Genomic DNA, 19,772 nt, shown 5'->3' with positions numbered 1-19,772 from the left:
TACCATGTGCCCTTAATTACAAGACAGAAATTATATTAGGGCTCAGTATATGCATGGGTCTGAATTACTTGTATGCACCATCATATTCTTTTAATTACTAAATTATTACCTGGTGGTAGAATGAGTCCTTCCTCTTTACTCTTATTTATTTCTTGTAAAAATTTTTATTCGGGTATGGTCTGCAAATAATAATATGTACCCATTTTAAGAGGACAGGTTGAATTTCAACAAATGTATATAACTTTCAGTACAACTAAGACAGATTATTTTCATCATTCCAAAAGTTTGCTTATGCTTCTCTAGTTTTTCACAATTCTACTCCTGATTCTGTCAGTTTTCTTTGATCCAGAAAACCATTAAAATGGAATAATATAACATGAATTATAAAGCATTTTTGAGTTTTGTTTTACTTTGAGTGGTAGTTTATTTTATAGATACACAATACTTTATCATTCACCTGCTAATGGATTTTTGAATTGTTAAAAGTATTGGTCCAAGTGCCCCTTTTCTCCTGAGCCAGTCACTTTTCCGATGAGACTCTAGACTTCCGTACTTAGGAATCAGAGTTATCTTCACTATGCAGGTTCTGAATTTCTCTAGGGAGAATGCCTGGCTCCCCAGCACCAGGAATTGAATCCCGAGTAATACAGGCAAATGCTCAGCAAAATATCTGGGCCACCACATCCACATCCCTGCACAACCCTGCGAGACATGCCTTGCTTTGGCTCCCATCTACCAATGCCTTCGGACACCTCTGCCACCATATTGGATTATCCCTGCTGCCTCCACTGCCATCTTTAGTAGGGCCAACTTGCTTCTAGAGACACCTGCCAGAGACTAGAAGCTCATTATCAAGGTACCTACAGGTTAGCCACTGCTGCTGTCACCAACTTGGGATGTGACCACTTACATCGAGGGATAACAGCAAGGACCTGAAAGATCATCACTAAGGGTCCTCCAGGCTTGGTTGTATCTGATCTATCCCTGCTAGGTGTGATAATAGCCAGCATCTTGATGCAGAGGCAGGAAAGAGCCTTGCAGGGGGTTGGTTGGTGGGAAAAGGGTGTGAGGGCATCTTGATCCCAGCTTGTCCAGCTAACCAGCTCAACACCCACCAGAATCCCAGAGACAACTCAGGAGCACTTGTTGGGACCCAACATCAGCCTGGTCCATAACTCCACTGAGCACCTGGTCCCTCTGATTTGGCAATCAACAGACCCTCAGGCTCCTCAATCCCCAGTCTCCCTACCACCCCTTAGCCACCAACTGACCCAATGCCTGCAGCTATGTGGCTGATGCACAGCTTTCAATGCCTGGTCCTGACTTGTCCAATAGAGAACAACTTTTAGAGACAGGTACTCAGGTCCTAGTGCTCAGCAGCAGGACCTCCAGAGAGAGAGGTTCCTCACTGGGAAATCAAAAGGGTAGGGGCAGGAGAGATACAATTTAGAGACTAAATTATAGGCCTGGAAGTGTAGGTACACAAGTGAGGAAAGGGGCTAAGACCAGGCTCCTGTGTCACACGAGTGAACCCCATAGGAGAATCCTGGGGTGTAGTCTTCCAGAGGGACTGGTAATTAATATACCCTGCCTCCGGGAAATCCACCTCCAAGTCTAATCCTCCCATTAATCTGAGGGTGAAGTTACCAGCAAACTCCAGACAACCCCGCCTACCAGAAGAGAAAGGAGGTAGAGAAGATATTGAACAGAAAAAATTATTTAATTTTTCTTCAAGACTCTTTTTTCTTTTCTCCAGTTTTTTCTTCTTTTTTCTTTTTTCATTTCCTGTTCTCATGTCCCCTCATGTTTGAAATCAAGTACCTTTCATGCATCAGGCTACTGAAAACTGGGAGGTTTGAATACTTTATTACTGTTTTGTTGTTGCTTTTTTTTTATTTTAATTTTTTGATTTTTTTTGCTCTATTTTCCACTTATTTGTTTCTTCAGAGTCTCTTTATCCCTTTTCTCCTGCTAACAACCAATCTTTTGATTCTGCTTTCATTCTTCCTAATATCTAGTACCTCTTCATTATCACTTCTTACCTCATTAACATTACACCCTATACCCCTCCCCCATCTTCTTTGTCCACCATTAGAAATTGTAGAATTTATTCAAGACCTATTGTTTATGCTGTAGATAATAATCAAACTCGTCTTCCCTGTTTATTGCAACAATACTCTTAACATCTTAATAGGGGCTATTTGGTTTAAGGCTGCATATTGTTTGCATTGGATACTGTTAATATTGATGTCCCCCTTGAGGTCAGGTATTGGAAACCTGCAGGGTCACTATAAACCTATAAGGGGGGAAACAGTAATACCTCAGATCTGCACTGCTAAAGGGGAAGATACACGAAAAAAACATGAAAAAACAAGGGAAGAAAGCTCCCCAAACAAACCAAGATGCTATATTAATCGAATCCATTGACAGAACAATAGAAAAATTGTCAAAAAACGAGTTCAGAATATGCATAATTAAAATGATCCATGAAGTAAAGGAATGATATAAGTGAGCAAATGCAGGCAATTAAAAAAAACACTCTAATAAATAGTTAAAAGAGCAAATGCAGGAAGCAAAAGGTTATTTCAATAAAAAGATAGAGATGCTGAAAAAAAATCAAACAGAAATCCTTGAAATGAAGGAAACAATAAACCAATTTAACAAATTGATATAAAGCATCACCAACAGACTAGATCACTTGGAAGAAAGAACCTTAGACAAAATATTTAATCTTGAAAATAAAGTTGACTACACAGAGAAGATGGTAAGAAACCATGAAAAGAATCTCTGATATTTATGGGATAACATGAAAAGACCAAACTTAAGAATTATTGGGATTGAGGAAGGCACAGAGATACAAAGCAAAGGAATGAATAATATATTAAATGAAGTAATATCAGAAAAAATTCCCAAACCTGAAGAATGAAATGGAAAATTAAATACAAGAGGCTTACAGGACACCAAATGTACAAAATTATAACAGTTTGGTATCAAGACACATTATAATAAAAATGCCCAACATACAAAGTAAAGACAGAATTTTAAAGGCCAAGAGAGAGAAAAATATCAGATTACATATAAGAGGAAACCAATAGATTAAAAAAAAAAAAGACTCAATAATATGCTGCCTTCAAGAGACTCATCTCATAGGAAAAGACATCCATAGACTGAAGGTGAAAGGTTGGGAAAAAACATATCATGCACACAGACTCAGTAAAAATGCAGGGGTTTCCATCTTCATATCACATAAAGTGAACCTAAAGCCAAAGTTAGAAGGGATAAGGAAGGACATTTCACAATGCTTAAGGGAATTAAACATCAAAAGACATAACAATCATAAATATTTATGCCCAAACAATGGAGCATCTATGTTTGTCAAACAAACCCTTTTCTTTCAGGAATCAAATAGACCACAACACAATAATACTGGGTGATTTTAACATACCTCTCTCACCACTGGATATATCTTCCAAACAAAAACTAAACAAAGAAACTATAGAACTAAATAAACAATTAATAATTTGGACTTAACAGACATATATAGAATATTTCGTCCATCAAGGAGCGAGTACACTTTCTTTTAAGCAGCACATGAATTCTTCTCTAAAATAGACCATATATTATGCCACAAAGCAACTCTTAGCAAATACAAAAATAATTGAGATACTACCTGCATTCTATAGATCATAATGAAATGAAATTTGAAATCAATGATAAAATTCAAAAACCCTTAGCCACACTAATGAAGAGAATGAGAGAGAAAACTCACATTACTAAAATTTGTGATGAAAAGGAAATATCACAACAGACAATACTGAAATACAAAACATAATTAGAAGCTATTTTGAAAATCTATACTCCAAGAAAATTGAAAATCTTGAACACATTGACAGGTTTCTAGAGATCACGATCCACCCAAACTGAATCTGGAGTACATACAAAATTTAAATAGATCAATTTCAAGCAATGAAATAGAAGAAGCCGTCAAAAGTCTTGTAACCAAGAAAAGCCCGAACCAGATGGATTCTCTGTGGAGTTCTACAAGACCTTCAAGAAGTACTAATACAAATATTTCTCAAAGTACTCCATGAAATAGAAAAGGAGAGAACACTTCCAAACTCATTCTATGAAGCTAGTATCACCCTGATACCAAAAGCAGACAGAGACACATCAAGGAGAGAAAACTTCAAACCAATATCCCTGATGAATATAGATGCAAAAATTCTTAACAAAATTCTGGCAAATTTCATACAAATACATATTAAAATATAGTGCACCATGATCAAGTGGGGTTCATCCCAGGGATGCAAAATTGGTTCAACATCTGAAAATCAATAAATGTAATTTATTACATCAATAAACTTAAAGTTAAGAATCATATGATCATTTCAATATATGCAGAAAAAGCATTTGATAAAATATAGGACCCCTTCATGCTCAGAACACTTGAAAAATTAAGGATAGTAGGAATGTACCTCGATGTTGTAAAGGCTATCTATTCCAAGCCTAAGACCAATATCATTCTAAATGGAGAAAAATTGAAAGCATTCCCTCTAGAAACTGGAACCAGACAGGGTTGCCCTTTTTCACCACTTCTATTCAACATAGTCCTTGAAACTCTAGCCAGAGCAATCAGACAGACCAAAGAAATTAAAGGTATGTAATAGGAAAAGAAGAACTCAAACTATTTTCTGATGACATGATTCTATATTTAGAGGATCTAAAAAATTCCGCCAGAAAATTTCTAGAATGAATAAATGAATTCAACAAAGTAGCAGGATATAAATTGAACACTCATAAATCTAATGCATTTCAATTAAGTGATGAATCCTCTGAAAGAGAAATTAGGAAACTACCCCATTCACAATAACCTAAACATAAAAATACTTGGGAGTCAATCTAACGAAAGAGGTGAAAGATCTCTACAATGAGAACTACAGAACACTAAGAAAGAAATTAAAGAAAACCTTAGAAGATGGAAAGATCTCCCATGTTCTTGGATAGGCAGAATTAATATTGTCAAAATGGCCATACTACCAAAAGTGCTATACATATTCAATGCAATTTCAATTAAAATCCCAATGATGTACCTCATAGAAATAGAGAAAGCAATTGTGAAATTCATTTGGAAGAATAAGAGACCCAGAATAACCAAAGCAATCCTTAGCCGGAAGAGCAAAGCAGGTGGTTTCACAATACCAGACCTTCAACTATACTACAGAGTAAAAATAACAAAAATGGCATGGTATTGGCACCAAAATAGACAGGGAGACCAATGGTACAGAATAGAAGACACAGAGAAACCCACATAAATACATGTATCTCATACTAGACAAAGGTGCCAAAAATATACAATGGAGAAAAGGTAGCCTCTTCAACAAATGGTGCTGGCAAAACTGGAAATCCATATGCAGCAAAATGAAATTAAATCCCTATCTCTCATCCTGCACAAAACTCAACTAAAAATGAATCAAGGACCTAGGAATTAGACCAGAGACCCTGCACAAAATAGAAGAAAAATCAGGCCCAAATCTTCATGATGTTGGCTTAGGACCAGACTTTTCCTAAGACTCCCAGAGAGCGAGAAATAAAAGCAAGAATCAATATTGTGATGGATTCAAACTACAAAGCGTTTTCTCAGCAAAGGAAACAATCAATAATGTGAAGAGAGAGCCTACAAAGTGGGAGAAAAATCTTAGCACATACACTTCAGATAGAGCACTAATCTCCAGAATTTATAAAGAACTCAAAAAATTTAACACCAAAAATACAAAGAACCCAATCAATAAATGGGCTAAGAAACTTAGCAGACACTTCACAATCAATCAACAAATATATGAAAAAATGTCAACATCTCTAGCAATAGAGAAATGCATGTCAAAACTACTCTAAGATATTATCTCATTCTATTCACAATGACAATTATCAAGAATACAAGCAACAATAAATGTTGGTGAGGATATGAGGAAATGGGTACACTCATACATTGCTGGTAGGACTGCAAATTGGTGTGACTATTATGAAAAGCAGTATAAATTCCTCAGAAAACTTGGAATGAAACCACCATTTGACCCAGTTATTCTCCTCCTCAGTTTATACCCAAAGGACTTAAAATCAGCATACTACAGTGGCTCAGCAACATCAATATTTATAGCAGCTCAATTCACAATAGCTCAACTATGAAACCAACCTGTATGCCCTTCAACAGATAAATGGATAAAGAAAATGTGGTATATATCCACAATGTAATATTACTCAGCCTTAAGGAAAAATGAAATTATGACATTTGCAGGTAAATGGATGGAGTTGGAGAATATTGTGCTAAGTGAAATAAGCCAATCCCCAAAAACCAATTGCCGAATGTTTTCTCTGATAAATAGATGCTGATACATAATGGGGAAGTGAGAGGAGGAAGGGAAGAATGAAGGAACTTTGGATTGTGTAGAGAGAAATGAGAGGAGGGGAGAGGGAAGTGGGAAGGAAAGATGGTGGAATGAGACACACACCATTGCCCTGTGTACATGTATGATTACACGAATGGTGTGACTCTACATCATGTACAACCATTTGAAAAGATGTACTCCATTTGTGTACAATGAGTCAAAATGCATTCTGCTGTCATCTATAATAAATAGAACAAAAACTTTAAAAAAATGTAATTCCTTTGATATGTCCTACAACATCAATGGACCCTGAAAACATAATAAGTGCAATGAGCCTGATGCAAAATGATGTATTATATGATTATGTAGGTGAGATAACGAGAGTAAACAAATTGTTAGAAAGAGAATTAGAGGTTAGCAGAGGCTGCATGTGTGTGTGTGTGTGTGTGTGTATGTGTGTGTGTGGTGAGGTGGGAAGGTGCTAGGGATTGAATGCAGGTTTCACACATAGCATGTGCTGTGAATCTGAGCTACACCTTCAACCCTGTATTTTATTTTTATTTTTTTCATATTTTTATTGTGCATTATAGTTGTGTATACTGGTGGGATTCATTGTTACATATTCATGCATGTGCATAATATAACAATATAATTTGGCCAATGCCATTCTAAAAACAACAACAAAAAAGAAAAAGCCAAGGCAAGCATAGAAAGCAAGTTTTATTTAAGAAAGTGATAGAGACAGACTTCTTTGAAGAGGAGGGAGCTTCACAACTGGAAAGCCCATGGAGGGGGTGTGTCTTACTCCTTCTTAGACCCAAGAACTGACCTTTTAATTATTGCCTTCTTTCTTTGTGTATGTGCCTGAGAGCAGTGATGTAGAGGTTAATTGTTAGCCATCCCGAGTGCCCAGGAGCACAATCTCAAGATTAACAACCTATTTGATAATCAGCCATTATCCTCTCTCAACCCTCATCATTCATATCCTATACTGACTATCTGATCTTCACCCCTGCCTCAGTTAGGCCAGGCAGGGTTGCAGGCAGATTGTTTCTTGGCAAAGAAAGGATGTGGGGGGTCAGCACAGTGGGCCCATTTTTTATAATTATTCTCTTAACCTCATTCCCACCATTCTCATCTATCTGTTCCCTTACAGCATCATCCCACTTTGCAGCTCTGGCCCCAACTTAATTCAGTCTGAGTTTTTCTTCTACCATTGTTTCTGAGGCAAATGTGTCATCTTTATCTCTCATTGTTTCTCTATTTGTCACCCCTCTTCCCAGACTGCTCTGATTCTGTGGGCCAAGGTTTGGGGCTGATGAATTCTTTCTTTCTGTCTCAGTAAATGGAATTTCTGACTTTCTCCAAGTCTCCGACAATCTAACACTGTGCATGAGAGCATTCCCTCTGTTACCTACCTCACTGAATAGCTGTTCTCTCAGTTTTGATTCTGAACTGTGGAAAAGTTGGGATCTCCAAACCTGTTTCCTCTCCACCATCTTGATCCAACACTTTTAAATAATTTTTGGCAAATATTCTTTACTCTGATTGTACTGTCTGACGTGGATTTGATTGCTTAAGATTTCATATAAAAATATTTCTTATGATTCATGTTTACATGCCATTCCTTTTCCATCGCTTTACTTTAGCTAGGTTGTCTTTATGGCTAATATTGATTTCTTGTAGATAGCATCTCATTAGATATTACTTTCTTATGCATACCGATAAACTCTGCATTTTTTGTTTTATTCACTTATATTTATGTCATAATAAGTATGGTTGGTTTCATATTTACCTTTTGCATAGTTTATTCTGTTTTTCTACCATTTCTTCCCTCTTCCTGATTTCTCTTTTATTAATTGAGCTCATTTTAGTATTCTGTTTTATCTCTTTAATTGCATTACTAGTTATACTTGTTGACTTATTTTTAGTGGTTTCTTGAGGGATTATAATATGTATCTTTAGTGTGTCTTAGATTACCATCACATGGTTGTAAAAACTTCACTTAGAATATATAAAACTTAAAGCAATATACTTCCATTCCCTCCTTCCTCATTTAATGATATTCTTATCATACATTTTATTTTTACATTTTGCAAAGGTTATTAAAATCACATTATATTAGTATTATTTTTACATTATATGGTCACTGTTAAGGGAATTTTAAGAAACAGGAACATTCTTGTTTGCCCACAATGCTTCCAAGAATGCTTCATTTATTTGTGCAGATTTGAGTTTCTACCTTGAGACTCTCAGCCGACCAGAAAGAACTCTTTTAGCAATTTTTATAGGGCTGCTTAATTAGCGAGAAATTTTCTGTTTATTTACCTGAAAATATTTTTATTTAATATTCATATTTAAAAGACATGTTCATTGTTTGTAGACTTAAATACTAATAATTTTTTTCTTTTGGTTCTTTAAAGAGGAGATTTTATATTCTTCATGCTTATTTTAGTTCTGTTCAAAAGTCACTAGTAATTAAGTCTTATTTTCTTGTGCATGAAGTGATTTAATTTTCTGACTGTTTTCAAGATATTCATCTTAGCTTTGAGTTTCAGCAGCTGACCAAGAAGTACATGTGTAGGGTTCTATTGATATTTATCCTGCTTGGACTTAGATGAATTTCCTGGATGTGTAGGATTTTAGTTTATTTCACATTTGGTAAAATTTCAGTAATAACTTCTTTACCTTCTCACCTTTTCCCAATTTTTAAGTCCAGTTGCACACATATTAGAGTGTTGATATTGTCTTACAGTTAGTGGGGACTCTGATCTTTTCCTTTTCCTTTATGTTTGTTTGAATATTTTTATTACTGTTTCTTTAAGTCCACCTATTTTTCTGCAGTGTCTACTATATTTTAAACCCATGCAATAATGTCACCTATGTAGAAATCTAGAGCTCTTTTCTTAGGTGGATCACTGTTCAACAATAATCTCTCCCATAATTCAGTGACTTCAGTCATCTTTGTCTTTTTAAGTCACTGAGATCATCATGGTCTGATACTATTAGAAAATACCTCCATTTATCTCCCTGGTTTTCTAGTTGGATAGTAAGATAAGTGGAATATCTGTTACTCTGTTATGATTTGAAGTAAAAGTTCTACATTAGTGTTTAAAAAATGTTTAGAAATGCTAAGATTATAAATGTTGGTAATATTCATTTCCATCCTCAAAATAAAAATATTAAGCTCAGTGAATGCAGCTTCTACCAAAATTTTTATTATCATGTTATTTACATGTGAATTCCATTCATTTATAGCAATGTGGACCTGCTAGCTGTTGTGATCCTGCAAACTGTGTACTGAAACAAGGATCGCAATGTGATTCAGGACCCTGCTGCACAAACTGTCAAGTAAGATTTAAGATTACTAAAATTTTACAAGCATATTGCATCATGTGTAGGATACATTAGGACATGTAGAGCTATAGTTTTAAGTCAGTATAAGTGACTTCTTAAATAAATAAAGAGATAATAAATTCAGATTCCTATTTCTGATTTAGTACCCTTGTTAGGTGTTGGGATCATTGTTTAATGCCAATTTACAGTTATTCTAGAATTCTTCAATATAGAAGATCTTCACTGGAAGGGACAGTTATTCTTGCACTCTATCCAATATTTGGAATTTTATAAATAAAAAATGTTACTGGTTGTGATAAATATCTGTACACATGCAGTTGAAAATTATATTAATTTTCCATATGTGTATAAAAAATGGAAGTCACTAGATGTTACAATTTACAAATAGTGCCTAAAGCAAAAAATTTAATCTGTGAACTTTCTATTCAAATATAATTTGACTAAAAAAATCACATTTTAACTGATGTGGTAAAGATGTTGATTGCTGTTGCATTTTGTTCTTTTCAGTTCTTCCAATACATTTGTAACAAGATTCCCATAAAAGAATGTCTCTGTTGAACTATCTACCATGGGTCCTGTCTTACTGATTGTCTTTAATTGACTGTGCTTCATTTACATTTTTTCCTAGAATGTTTTCATCTGGTTACATTCTTACCTCTGTAATATTCTTAGTGTTAACTTGAAATAATCAAGTATGATATAGATGCTCACTTGATATATTTTCAGAATTCTATCTATGAAACAATTGATTAACTATAATATAATTCAGGAGAAAGACTGTAGTGCTACTTCTTCATCAAAATCTCCCATAGTTGAACTTGCTTCTCTAATCATTTTTCCATTTTCCTTCTTTCATTCTTAGTTATTTATGTTTCATGTTTATCATAGAACTTTTTAGAATTTGTATTTGTAAGTATTATGGTATGTTTATAAGTATGAAATATAAACTGTGGTTTCAATAGATAAATAATATCTGGAAATTGATTTAACTAAAATATTTTCTTTCAAAAGAAATAATTTTCCAAGGTTAAATGTAATTTATTTTTTTTTTTTTGTTTCTTGTACTGAAAGCACAAAGAAAACTTTAGCTTTCATTATATCCACTTTTTCTTATATGTCTCATCTCCTCTTTTAATTGATAGCATTCAATTCATTTTTAATGATTGGAATAATGATTTATACTAAAAGATGTTCCAGACAATGAATCAAAATTATAAATAATTAGTACACTTTTGAAATATTGAAAAATTCGACAATGTTACATGAAATACTTTTTTTTTTTATATTTTAATTTCTGTTAGTTGTCAGCAGCAGGTACTACATGCAGACCTATGGTACATCCTGAATGTGATATGGCTGAGGTTTGCAATGGAAGTTCACCAAGTTGTCCACAAGACATATTTGTACATAATGGACAGACTTGCAAAAATGATAAGTTTTTTTGTTATGAAGGAGACTGTCATGATCTGGATGAAAAGTGTGAAATCTGGTTTGGAAAAGGTAATTTTTTGGTTACATCTTAATAGTTGTTTTTCACAATTGCTATTAACATTACCAAGGTCATATATATTTATTACATATATGTAAAATCTTGTTAACATCTATATTAATTTTCCATCTCTATTGAAGTATAGTTGACAATAAATACTATATATCTTTAAGTATGACTTGATGTTTTGATATATGTATATGTTGTGAGGTATTTACCACAATCAAATTAATTAAAAGTCATTTCATAGTTACCATTTTCTTTCTTTTTAATTTAAAAAACTTAAGATCTATCCTTTTAGTAAATTTAAATACTGAATACAGTATTGTTTACTATAGTTACATTTCTGTATTTCAGATCTCCTAAACTTATCCCTTATGCATAACTGAAAATTTGTACCTCTTTTTAAATTTTACCATTTTTTTGTTTAAGAGATTATTTTTTATTAGAGCATTGTATTTATACATAATAGTTGGGTACATCCTAAAAAAATGTACATGCATGGAATTTGGTTTCAGTTTATGTCTCCCCATTTTTCTCCCCTATTCTCTCCTCCCATTCTTCTTTTCCTACTTCACTAATCTTCCTTTTGCTCATCTATTTATTTTTGATTGGTTCTACTTATACATAAAGGTGAAATTCCTTATGGTATATAGATATGCACATAGCATGATTAAAAAAATTCATTTCACATTTTCTTCCCTTTCCTATTCCTCCTCTCCCTCTTCATCTTCTACTGTACTGATCTTACCCATATTTTTATGATGTCTGATCTTCCCCTCCTTCATTTAATTATTTTGCTCTAGCTTCCACATATGAGAGAAAGCATTCAACCCAATTTTCTGAGACTGACCTATTTAACTTAGGATAATGTTCTCCATTCTATCCATTTACCAGCAAATGCCATAATTTCATTCTTGTTTATGACTGAGTAAAACTCCATTATGTATATGTACCACAATTTCTTAATCTATTTATTGATGCATCTGGGTTGATTTCATAATTTGGCTATTGTGAATTGTGCTGCAAAAACATTTAATTGACTGTATTGTTAATTTTAGTTCTGTTAGATAAATACCAAGGAGAGGATAGCTAGGTCATACATTGAATACATTCCTAGTTTCCTGAGGAATCGTCATACTGCTTTCTAGAGTGGTTGCACCAATTTGTAGTCCCATCAGCAATGTATGAGTGTTCCTTTTCTCTTACATCCTTGCCAGCATTTATTATTATTTATTATTCTTGATAGTTACTATTCTCACTGGAGTGAGATGAGATGAAATCCTAGTATAGTTTTGATTTGCATTCCCCTGATTGTTAGAGATGTTGAACATTTTTTTCATATACTCATTTTGACCATTTGTGTTTCTTCTTTTGAAAAATGTCCATTTAGTTCTTTTGCTTATCTATTGATTTTTTTTGATGTTTATTCAGTTCTTTATATGTTCTGGATATTAGTCCCCTGTTAGGGAAATAACTGGAAAAGATTTTATCCCATCATCTAGACTCTCTCTTCATGCTCTTAATTGTTTTCTTTGCTTTGCAGAAGCTTTTTAATTTGATAGCACCCCACATATTTATTTTTCGTCTTATTTCTTGAGCTTTAGAAATAAGGAAGTTAAGGAAGTCAGTGATAGCACCAATATAATGGAATGTTGACCCTGTTTTCTTCTAGCAGTTGTGAGGTTTCTGGTCTAATTCCTAAGTCTTTGATCCATTTTGATTTGACTTTTGTGCAGGATCAGAGACAGGGATCTAGTTTCATTAATTATACATATATCCAGTTTCCCCAGCACCATTTGTTTAAAAAGGTTGCTTTCTCTCCAACATATATTTGTGACACTTTTGTTAAGTATCAGATGACTGTCCATATGTGGGTTTGTTTCTGTGTCTTCTCTTTCATTTATTTTCATGCATATTTTATATCAATATCATGCTGCTTTTGTTACTATAGCCCTGTAGTATAATTTCAGATCAAGTATTATGATGCCTCCTGTATTGCTCAGTATTGCTTTAGCTATTCTGGGTCACTTTTTCTTCCAAATGAATTTAAGGATGTTTTTCTAATTCTGATATTTTGTCATTGATATTTTGGTGGGATTAACTCTTTTTCTTTCTTTTGGTAGTATAGTATAGTATATTTTGTCAATATTAATCTTGCATACTATCCAAGAACATGGGAGTTCTTTCCATTTTCTAAAGTCTTGTTGAATTTCTTTTTTCAGTGATCTAAAATTTTTGTTGTAGAGAACTTTTACTTTCTTGGATAGATTAATTCCCAATTTTTTTATATTTATTGTGAATGAGATGATTTTCTTGATTTATTTCTCAGCAGAATCACTGTTGGAGTATAGGAAAGCTATTGATTTATGGGTGTTGATCTTTTATGTTGCTACTTTGATGAATTTATCAGCTCTCCAAGTCTTGTGTGGAATATTTTGTGTCCTCTAGATAGAGGATCATGTCATCAGCAAACATAGATAGTTTGACAACTTCTTATTGTATTTGTATCCCTTTAATTTCCTTCCCCTCTCGGATAGCTCTGGCTAGAGTTTCAAGAACTGTATTGAATAGAAGTGGTGAGAGTGAATAGCCTTATCTTGTTCTTGATTTTAGAGGAAATGCTGTCAGTTTTTCTCCATTAATTATGATGTTGGCTTTGGGTTTGTCATAGATGGCCTTTATGTTGCTGAGGAAAATTCCTTCTATCCCTGTTATCTATAACATGTTTAACACAAATGAGTGCTGGATTTTATCAGAGGCTTTTTCTGAATCCATTGAGATGATCATGTGATTCTTGTCCTTAATTCTACATAAGTGGTGAATTGCATTTATTGATTTCCATATGTTGAATCAACTTCACATCCCTGGAATGCAATCTACTTGATCATGGAATATTATCTTCTTGATGTATTTTTGAATGTGGTTTGCTATAATTTTATTAAGAATTTTTGCATCTATGTTAATCAGAGGTATTGGTCTATAGTTTTCTTTCCTTGATGTGTATTTGTCTGGTTTTGTTATCAGGGTCATACTGACTTCATAGAATGTATTTGGGAGTGTTCCTTTTCAGTTTCATGGAATAATTTGAGAAAGACTGGAGTTTAAAGGTCTGATAGAACTCAACTGAGACTTCATCTGGTCCTGAATTTCTTTTTGATGATAGAGTTTTAATTACTGCTTCAATTTCATTACTTGATATGTTTAGGTTTTCTGTATCTTCACAGTTCAGTTTGGGCAGGTCATATCTGTCTAGAATTTGTCAATGTCTTCTAGATTTTCCAGTTTGTTGGAGTATAAATTTTCAAAATAGTTTCTCACTGTTTCACTTCTGGATTTGAGAAGTGTCTTTTCTTATGTTTAATTTGGTTTTTTATTCCTTTTCTCTCTTTATTTTGACTAGTTTGGCTAAGGATTTATCAATCTTATTTTTTTTTTGAAGAACCAACATTTAATTGCATTGATTTCACATATTTTTTCTCGATTTCATTAATTTTAGTTCTGATTTTAATTATTTCCTGTCCTCTAAAGATTTTGGAATAACTTGTGTTTCCTTTTCGAAGGCCTCAAGTTGGAGTATAAACTTATTTATTTGGGATCTATTTTTTATTGTAGGCATTCAAGTCTTTAAATTTTCCTTGTAGAATTGCCTTTATACTGTCTAAGAGATTTTGATATATCTGTTCTTGTTTGTTCCCAAGAAGTTCTTGATTTCTTCTTGGATCTATTCTTCATTTAAAAGAGTAATATTCAATTTCCATGTGTTCATGTTGTTTCTATTATTTTTCTTACTGTTGATTTCTAGTTTTATTTCTTTGTGATCTAATTGGAAAAATTGGATCATATTTATGTTTTTGTATTTGCTATGATTTACATTATGATCTAGAATATGATCTATTTTGGAAAAGGTTCCATGAGCTGCTGAGAAGAAGGTAAATTCAGCTATTTTGGGATGGAATATTCTGTGGATATCTATTAGGTCCATTTGATTTATAGTATTATTTAGGTTGAAAATATATTTATTGATTTTGTTTTTATGACATGTCTTTTGGTGATAAGGTCGTATTGGAATCATCCAATATTATTATATTGGGGACTATCTAGGATTTAATATCAGGAAGTATTTTTTTAAGTAATTAGGTGCACTGACATTTAGGGCACATATATTTATTCTTGTTATATCCTGTTGAATTGTTCTCTTTACTAGGGTATAGTGGTCTTCTTTGTTTTTTTCTGATTCATTTTTGTTTGAAATATGCTTTGCCTGGTATAATAATAGCTACTTCTGGTTTTTTGTGGACTCTGTGTACATGGAATATTTTATTTCATCCTTTTAACTACAGCCTGTGAATGTCTTTGCCTATGAAATGAGTCTCTTGAAAACAGCATATAGTTGGATATTGTTTTTTGCTTCATTCTGCTAATCTACATCTTTTAATTGAGCAGTTGAAGTCATTTACATTCAATGTTAGTAAGCATAAGTGTTTATGGTTTCTTGCCTTTTTGATTTTTTTGTGATATTTAATTCTGTCTTGATTCTCATTTAGTATATTATTCTTCTATTGATCTTCCTTAATTTCAGAGATTTGGGGTTTGTTTTTGGGTTTCTCTGAGTGCAGTTTATCTTTCTTTTTAAAATATTTGTTCTAACAACGTTTGCCATGATCTCTTGAGCTCTTGCAGCAGCAAGCTGAAGCATGGCCTCCTCAAGATGGCTCCCACCTCACCTCTCCACTTGCCAGTTTAGAATTACAAAGCACTTTTCAAATGCCAATTCACTGTGCACCCTCTGGACCAGCTAAGTTCAGGCTGCTTTCCTATCTATAGGTTTTTTTTCATAAGCAATCTGTCCATTGTGTTTCTCTCTCTGTGTTATCCCTCCCTTCTGTGGTGAACCAGTGCTGGTGCTGCTACCACTACTGACTAGGCTCCAACATACTTATTCTTTGTTCAGTGCACCCATATTTCTCAAAGATGCTGGCTGCTCAAAGACTCTGTCCAATATTGAATTTTAGTGAAATGCCTCTTCTACCTATCTTGCTCAGCAGCAGTATTCTCACTGCTTGAATTCCAAGCCACAGAACAAACTGGAAAATCTAAGTGAAGGTATTTTGAAGATGTAATTAATGTCCAAAATCAATTAACTTTATACTATATAGGTCTGAATGTATGATGTCAGCCCTCAATAGATGGAAGATGTCAAAAAGATACTCCTGCCTGTTTAGAAGAAGTAATGACTAGGATTTGAGGAGAGTCAAAAGCAATCACTGACAGCTAGCAAGAAAATAGGGGCCTTAGAACTACAACTGCAAGATTCTGAATTCTACTAACAACCAATAAGCTCATTATGGAGCTTCAAGCTCAGATGACACTCATCCCAAGCATATACCTTGATTTCAGTCCAATGAGAACATGTGTAGACCCTGTACCTTGCTGGACTTCTGACCTATAGAAACTGCCTGATAATAAATAGCTATTAGAGATGGGGATGTAGCTCAGTGGTAAATTGCTTGCCTAACACATGCAAGGCCTGAAATTCATTTCCTGCTACCACAACAAGCAACAAGTAAATGGATATTGTTTTAAGCTGCCATGTCTCTGGTATTTTTTTTTCTTAACACAGGAATAAATCCCCAACATAATAATGAAGGAAAAATAGGTAAATATATTGGTTGATATTTTGGTACCTTCAGTTTAGACTACTTGAAAATACAATGAAGTTATTTCTAATTGAAGAAATCTCATTTATTTGTTACGGACCTGACTTTTTATTACTTCTTGCTCAGAATGTAGAAGGAGTGTAGTTTTCTTATATTATCTCTCTATTGACATTTTTTTTAAAAGAACTCTTAGTAACTCTTTCTTCCCCTGTATAGTCTTTTGTGATGGAAATGGATGAATGAATCAAAAGGAGTAGTAACCATCAACATTGCCTTTCATTGTACTTCTTTCTATTTTCCTAAAACCTCACTAGGAAAACTTGTGAATTAGATAATAATGGAGAAAAACTAAAGAAAATAAATAATATATGAGGACAAGGAAGAAGATGAATAACAAATACATGTTTCAAACTAAATGTATTTCTAACTTTGATAGGTTCAAGAAATGCTCCATTTGCCTGTTATGAAGAAATACAAAGTCAAACAGATAGGTTTGGGAACTGCGGTGTAGAGAAAAACAAAAAATTTAAGTTCTGTGGATGGAGGTATGCTGTACAAATATTAATGACTTTTTGTGTTCTATAAGTTTCCCTTTTTTTGTTACAAGGTCACAAAATTTATTGGAGCAGGGCTTCTAAGTCATTCTTCTTTTTTATTATTTTTATTTAGCTTTTAATTTTTTACAGACTGCATTTTGATTCATTGTACACAAATGGGATACATCATTTTGTTTCTATGGTTGTACACAATGTAGATTCATACCATTTGTGTAATCATACATGTACATAGGGTAATGATGTCTGTCTCATTCCACCATTTTTTCATACCCCCCTCCCTCTCATTTCCTTCTATATATTCTAAAGTTCCCCATTATTCTCTCATTTCTCACCCCCTACCCCATTATATATCATTCTCCACTTACCAGGAAAAACATTTGGCCTTTGGTTTTTTGGATTTGGCTTATTTCACTTAGCATGATATTCTCCAATTCCATCCATTTATTTGCAAATGCCATAATATTATTCTTCTTTATGATTGAATAGTATTCCATTGCGTATATATACCAGAGTTTCTTTATCCATTCATCTGTTGAAGGGTATCTAGGTTGGTTCCACAACCTAGCTATTGTGAACTGAGCTGCTATAAACATTGATGTGGCTGTGTTACTGTAGTTTGCTGATTTTAGGTCCTTTGGGTATAAACCAAGGAGTGGGATAACTGGGTCAAAAGGTGGGTCCATTCCAAGTTTTCTGAGGATTCTCCACAATGCTTTCCAGAGTGGCTGTACCAATTTGCAACTCCACCAGCAATGTAAAAGTGTGCCTTTTCCCCCACATCCACGCCAACATCTATTATTGTTTGTGTTCTGGATAATAGCCATTCTAATTGGAGTAAGATGAAATCTTAGAGTTGTTTTAATTTGCATTTCTCTAATTACTAGAGATGTTGAATACTTTTTCATATGTTTATTAATCACCTGTGTGTCTTCTGTAAAGTGTCTGTCCAGTTCCTTGGTCAATTTATTGATTGGGTTCTTTGTATTTTGGGTGTAAAGTTTTTTAAGTTCTTTATAAATTTTGGAGATAAGTGCTCTATCTGACGTGCATGTGGAAAAGATTTTCTCCTACTCTGTAGGCTCTCTCTTCACATTCTTGATTGTATCCTTTGCTGAGAAAAAGCTTTTTAGTTTGAGTCCATTCCACTTATTGATTCTTGCTTTGATTTCTTGTGCTTTGGTAGTCTTGTTGAGGAAGTCTGATCCTAAGCCAACATGATGAAGATTTGGGCCTACTTTGTCTTCTATTTGGTGCAGGGTCTGTGGTCTAATTCCTATGTCTTTGATCCATTTTGAGTTGAGTTTTGTGCAGGGTGAGAGATAGCGGTTTAATTTCGTTTTACTACATATGGATTTCCAGTTTTGCCAGCACCATTTGTTGAAGAGGCTATCTTTTATCCATTTTCTGTTTTTGACTCCTTTGTCTAGTATGAGGTGACTGCATTTATGTGGTTTTGTCTCTGGGTCTTCTATTCTGTACCATTGGTCTGCCTTTCTATTTTGGTACCGATACCATTCTGTATTGTTACTATTGCTCTGTTCCTTTTTTGTTTTTATTTCTCCTTAAAATATGTTACTCATTCCAGTTTTAAAGTTATCACATGTGCATGGGAATGAATATCAACCTCCAACCTCCAGGTGTGATATGGTTCTTGTACTACAGGCTAAAATTTCATATAATTTAAAAAATTTATATGTGAATGATCACTAGGCTCCTAAATCCAATATAAAATCCAAATTCATAATACTAATTGTGCCTTTCCTCTCTAGATGCTTATAAAAATAGCATCCCCATATACTTGGTTGTTTTACAAGATGGAGTCTGTTCAGTTTTTCCTGATTCTGAAGATCTAACTCTGATATTTTGGTCATGAGTTTATTTTAACAAAATATTTATTAGGTGCATACTATGTGTCAGATACTGGACGTAGTAGTAGTAGTTAGTTAGCAAAGCATACTCATACATACATAGAATTTGTACATTAGTAAATAAACCACGGAGTTTTGTTTCCTTGATTTGCTATTATTTTTGTTTGGAAATATCTTATTCACCCATTGAAGAAACTTTCCAATTTGTAAGTTTGACTCAGATGGCACATTTCCTATGAATTTTTTCATAACTACTGAGTGAGAATGATTCTTACATTAAATTTCTATATGCATTTGTTTTATTTGTAGATGTTTTAATGGTATTTGTATCACATTTAATATCAGACTATGAGGTCCTTAAAAGTAGAGGTAACAAAATTACTCATCACTCTATCCCTTTACACAGGGATATAAAATTTGGAGTGAATTGATTGACAGTAAATACACAGTGAATTAAA

General features: G+C 33.7%; 1 protein-coding gene across 1 annotated transcript in view; it reads left to right on the top strand.

Moving 5' to 3' along the window:
• The window catches only part of Adam32 (ADAM metallopeptidase domain 32), a 159,594-nt gene that overhangs the window by 113,245 nt on the left and 26,577 nt on the right, over positions 1 to 19,772 (top strand). Inside the window, exons 13-15 of the mRNA XM_047549669.1 lie at positions 9,642 to 9,734; positions 11,042 to 11,240; positions 17,326 to 17,434. Of these exons, the coding sequence (XP_047405625.1) occupies positions 9,642 to 9,734; positions 11,042 to 11,240; positions 17,326 to 17,434 (401 nt within the window). The remainder of the gene's footprint in view (positions 1 to 9,641; positions 9,735 to 11,041; positions 11,241 to 17,325; positions 17,435 to 19,772) is intronic.

This window comes from Sciurus carolinensis, chromosome 4 (genome assembly GCF_902686445.1).
Source record: "Sciurus carolinensis chromosome 4, mSciCar1.2, whole genome shotgun sequence".
NCBI classification, from domain to species: Eukaryota; Metazoa; Chordata; class Mammalia; order Rodentia; family Sciuridae; genus Sciurus; species Sciurus carolinensis.
The sequence above is the reverse complement of the archived record's forward strand: the minus strand, read 5'-3'. Positions and strand labels throughout refer to the sequence as shown.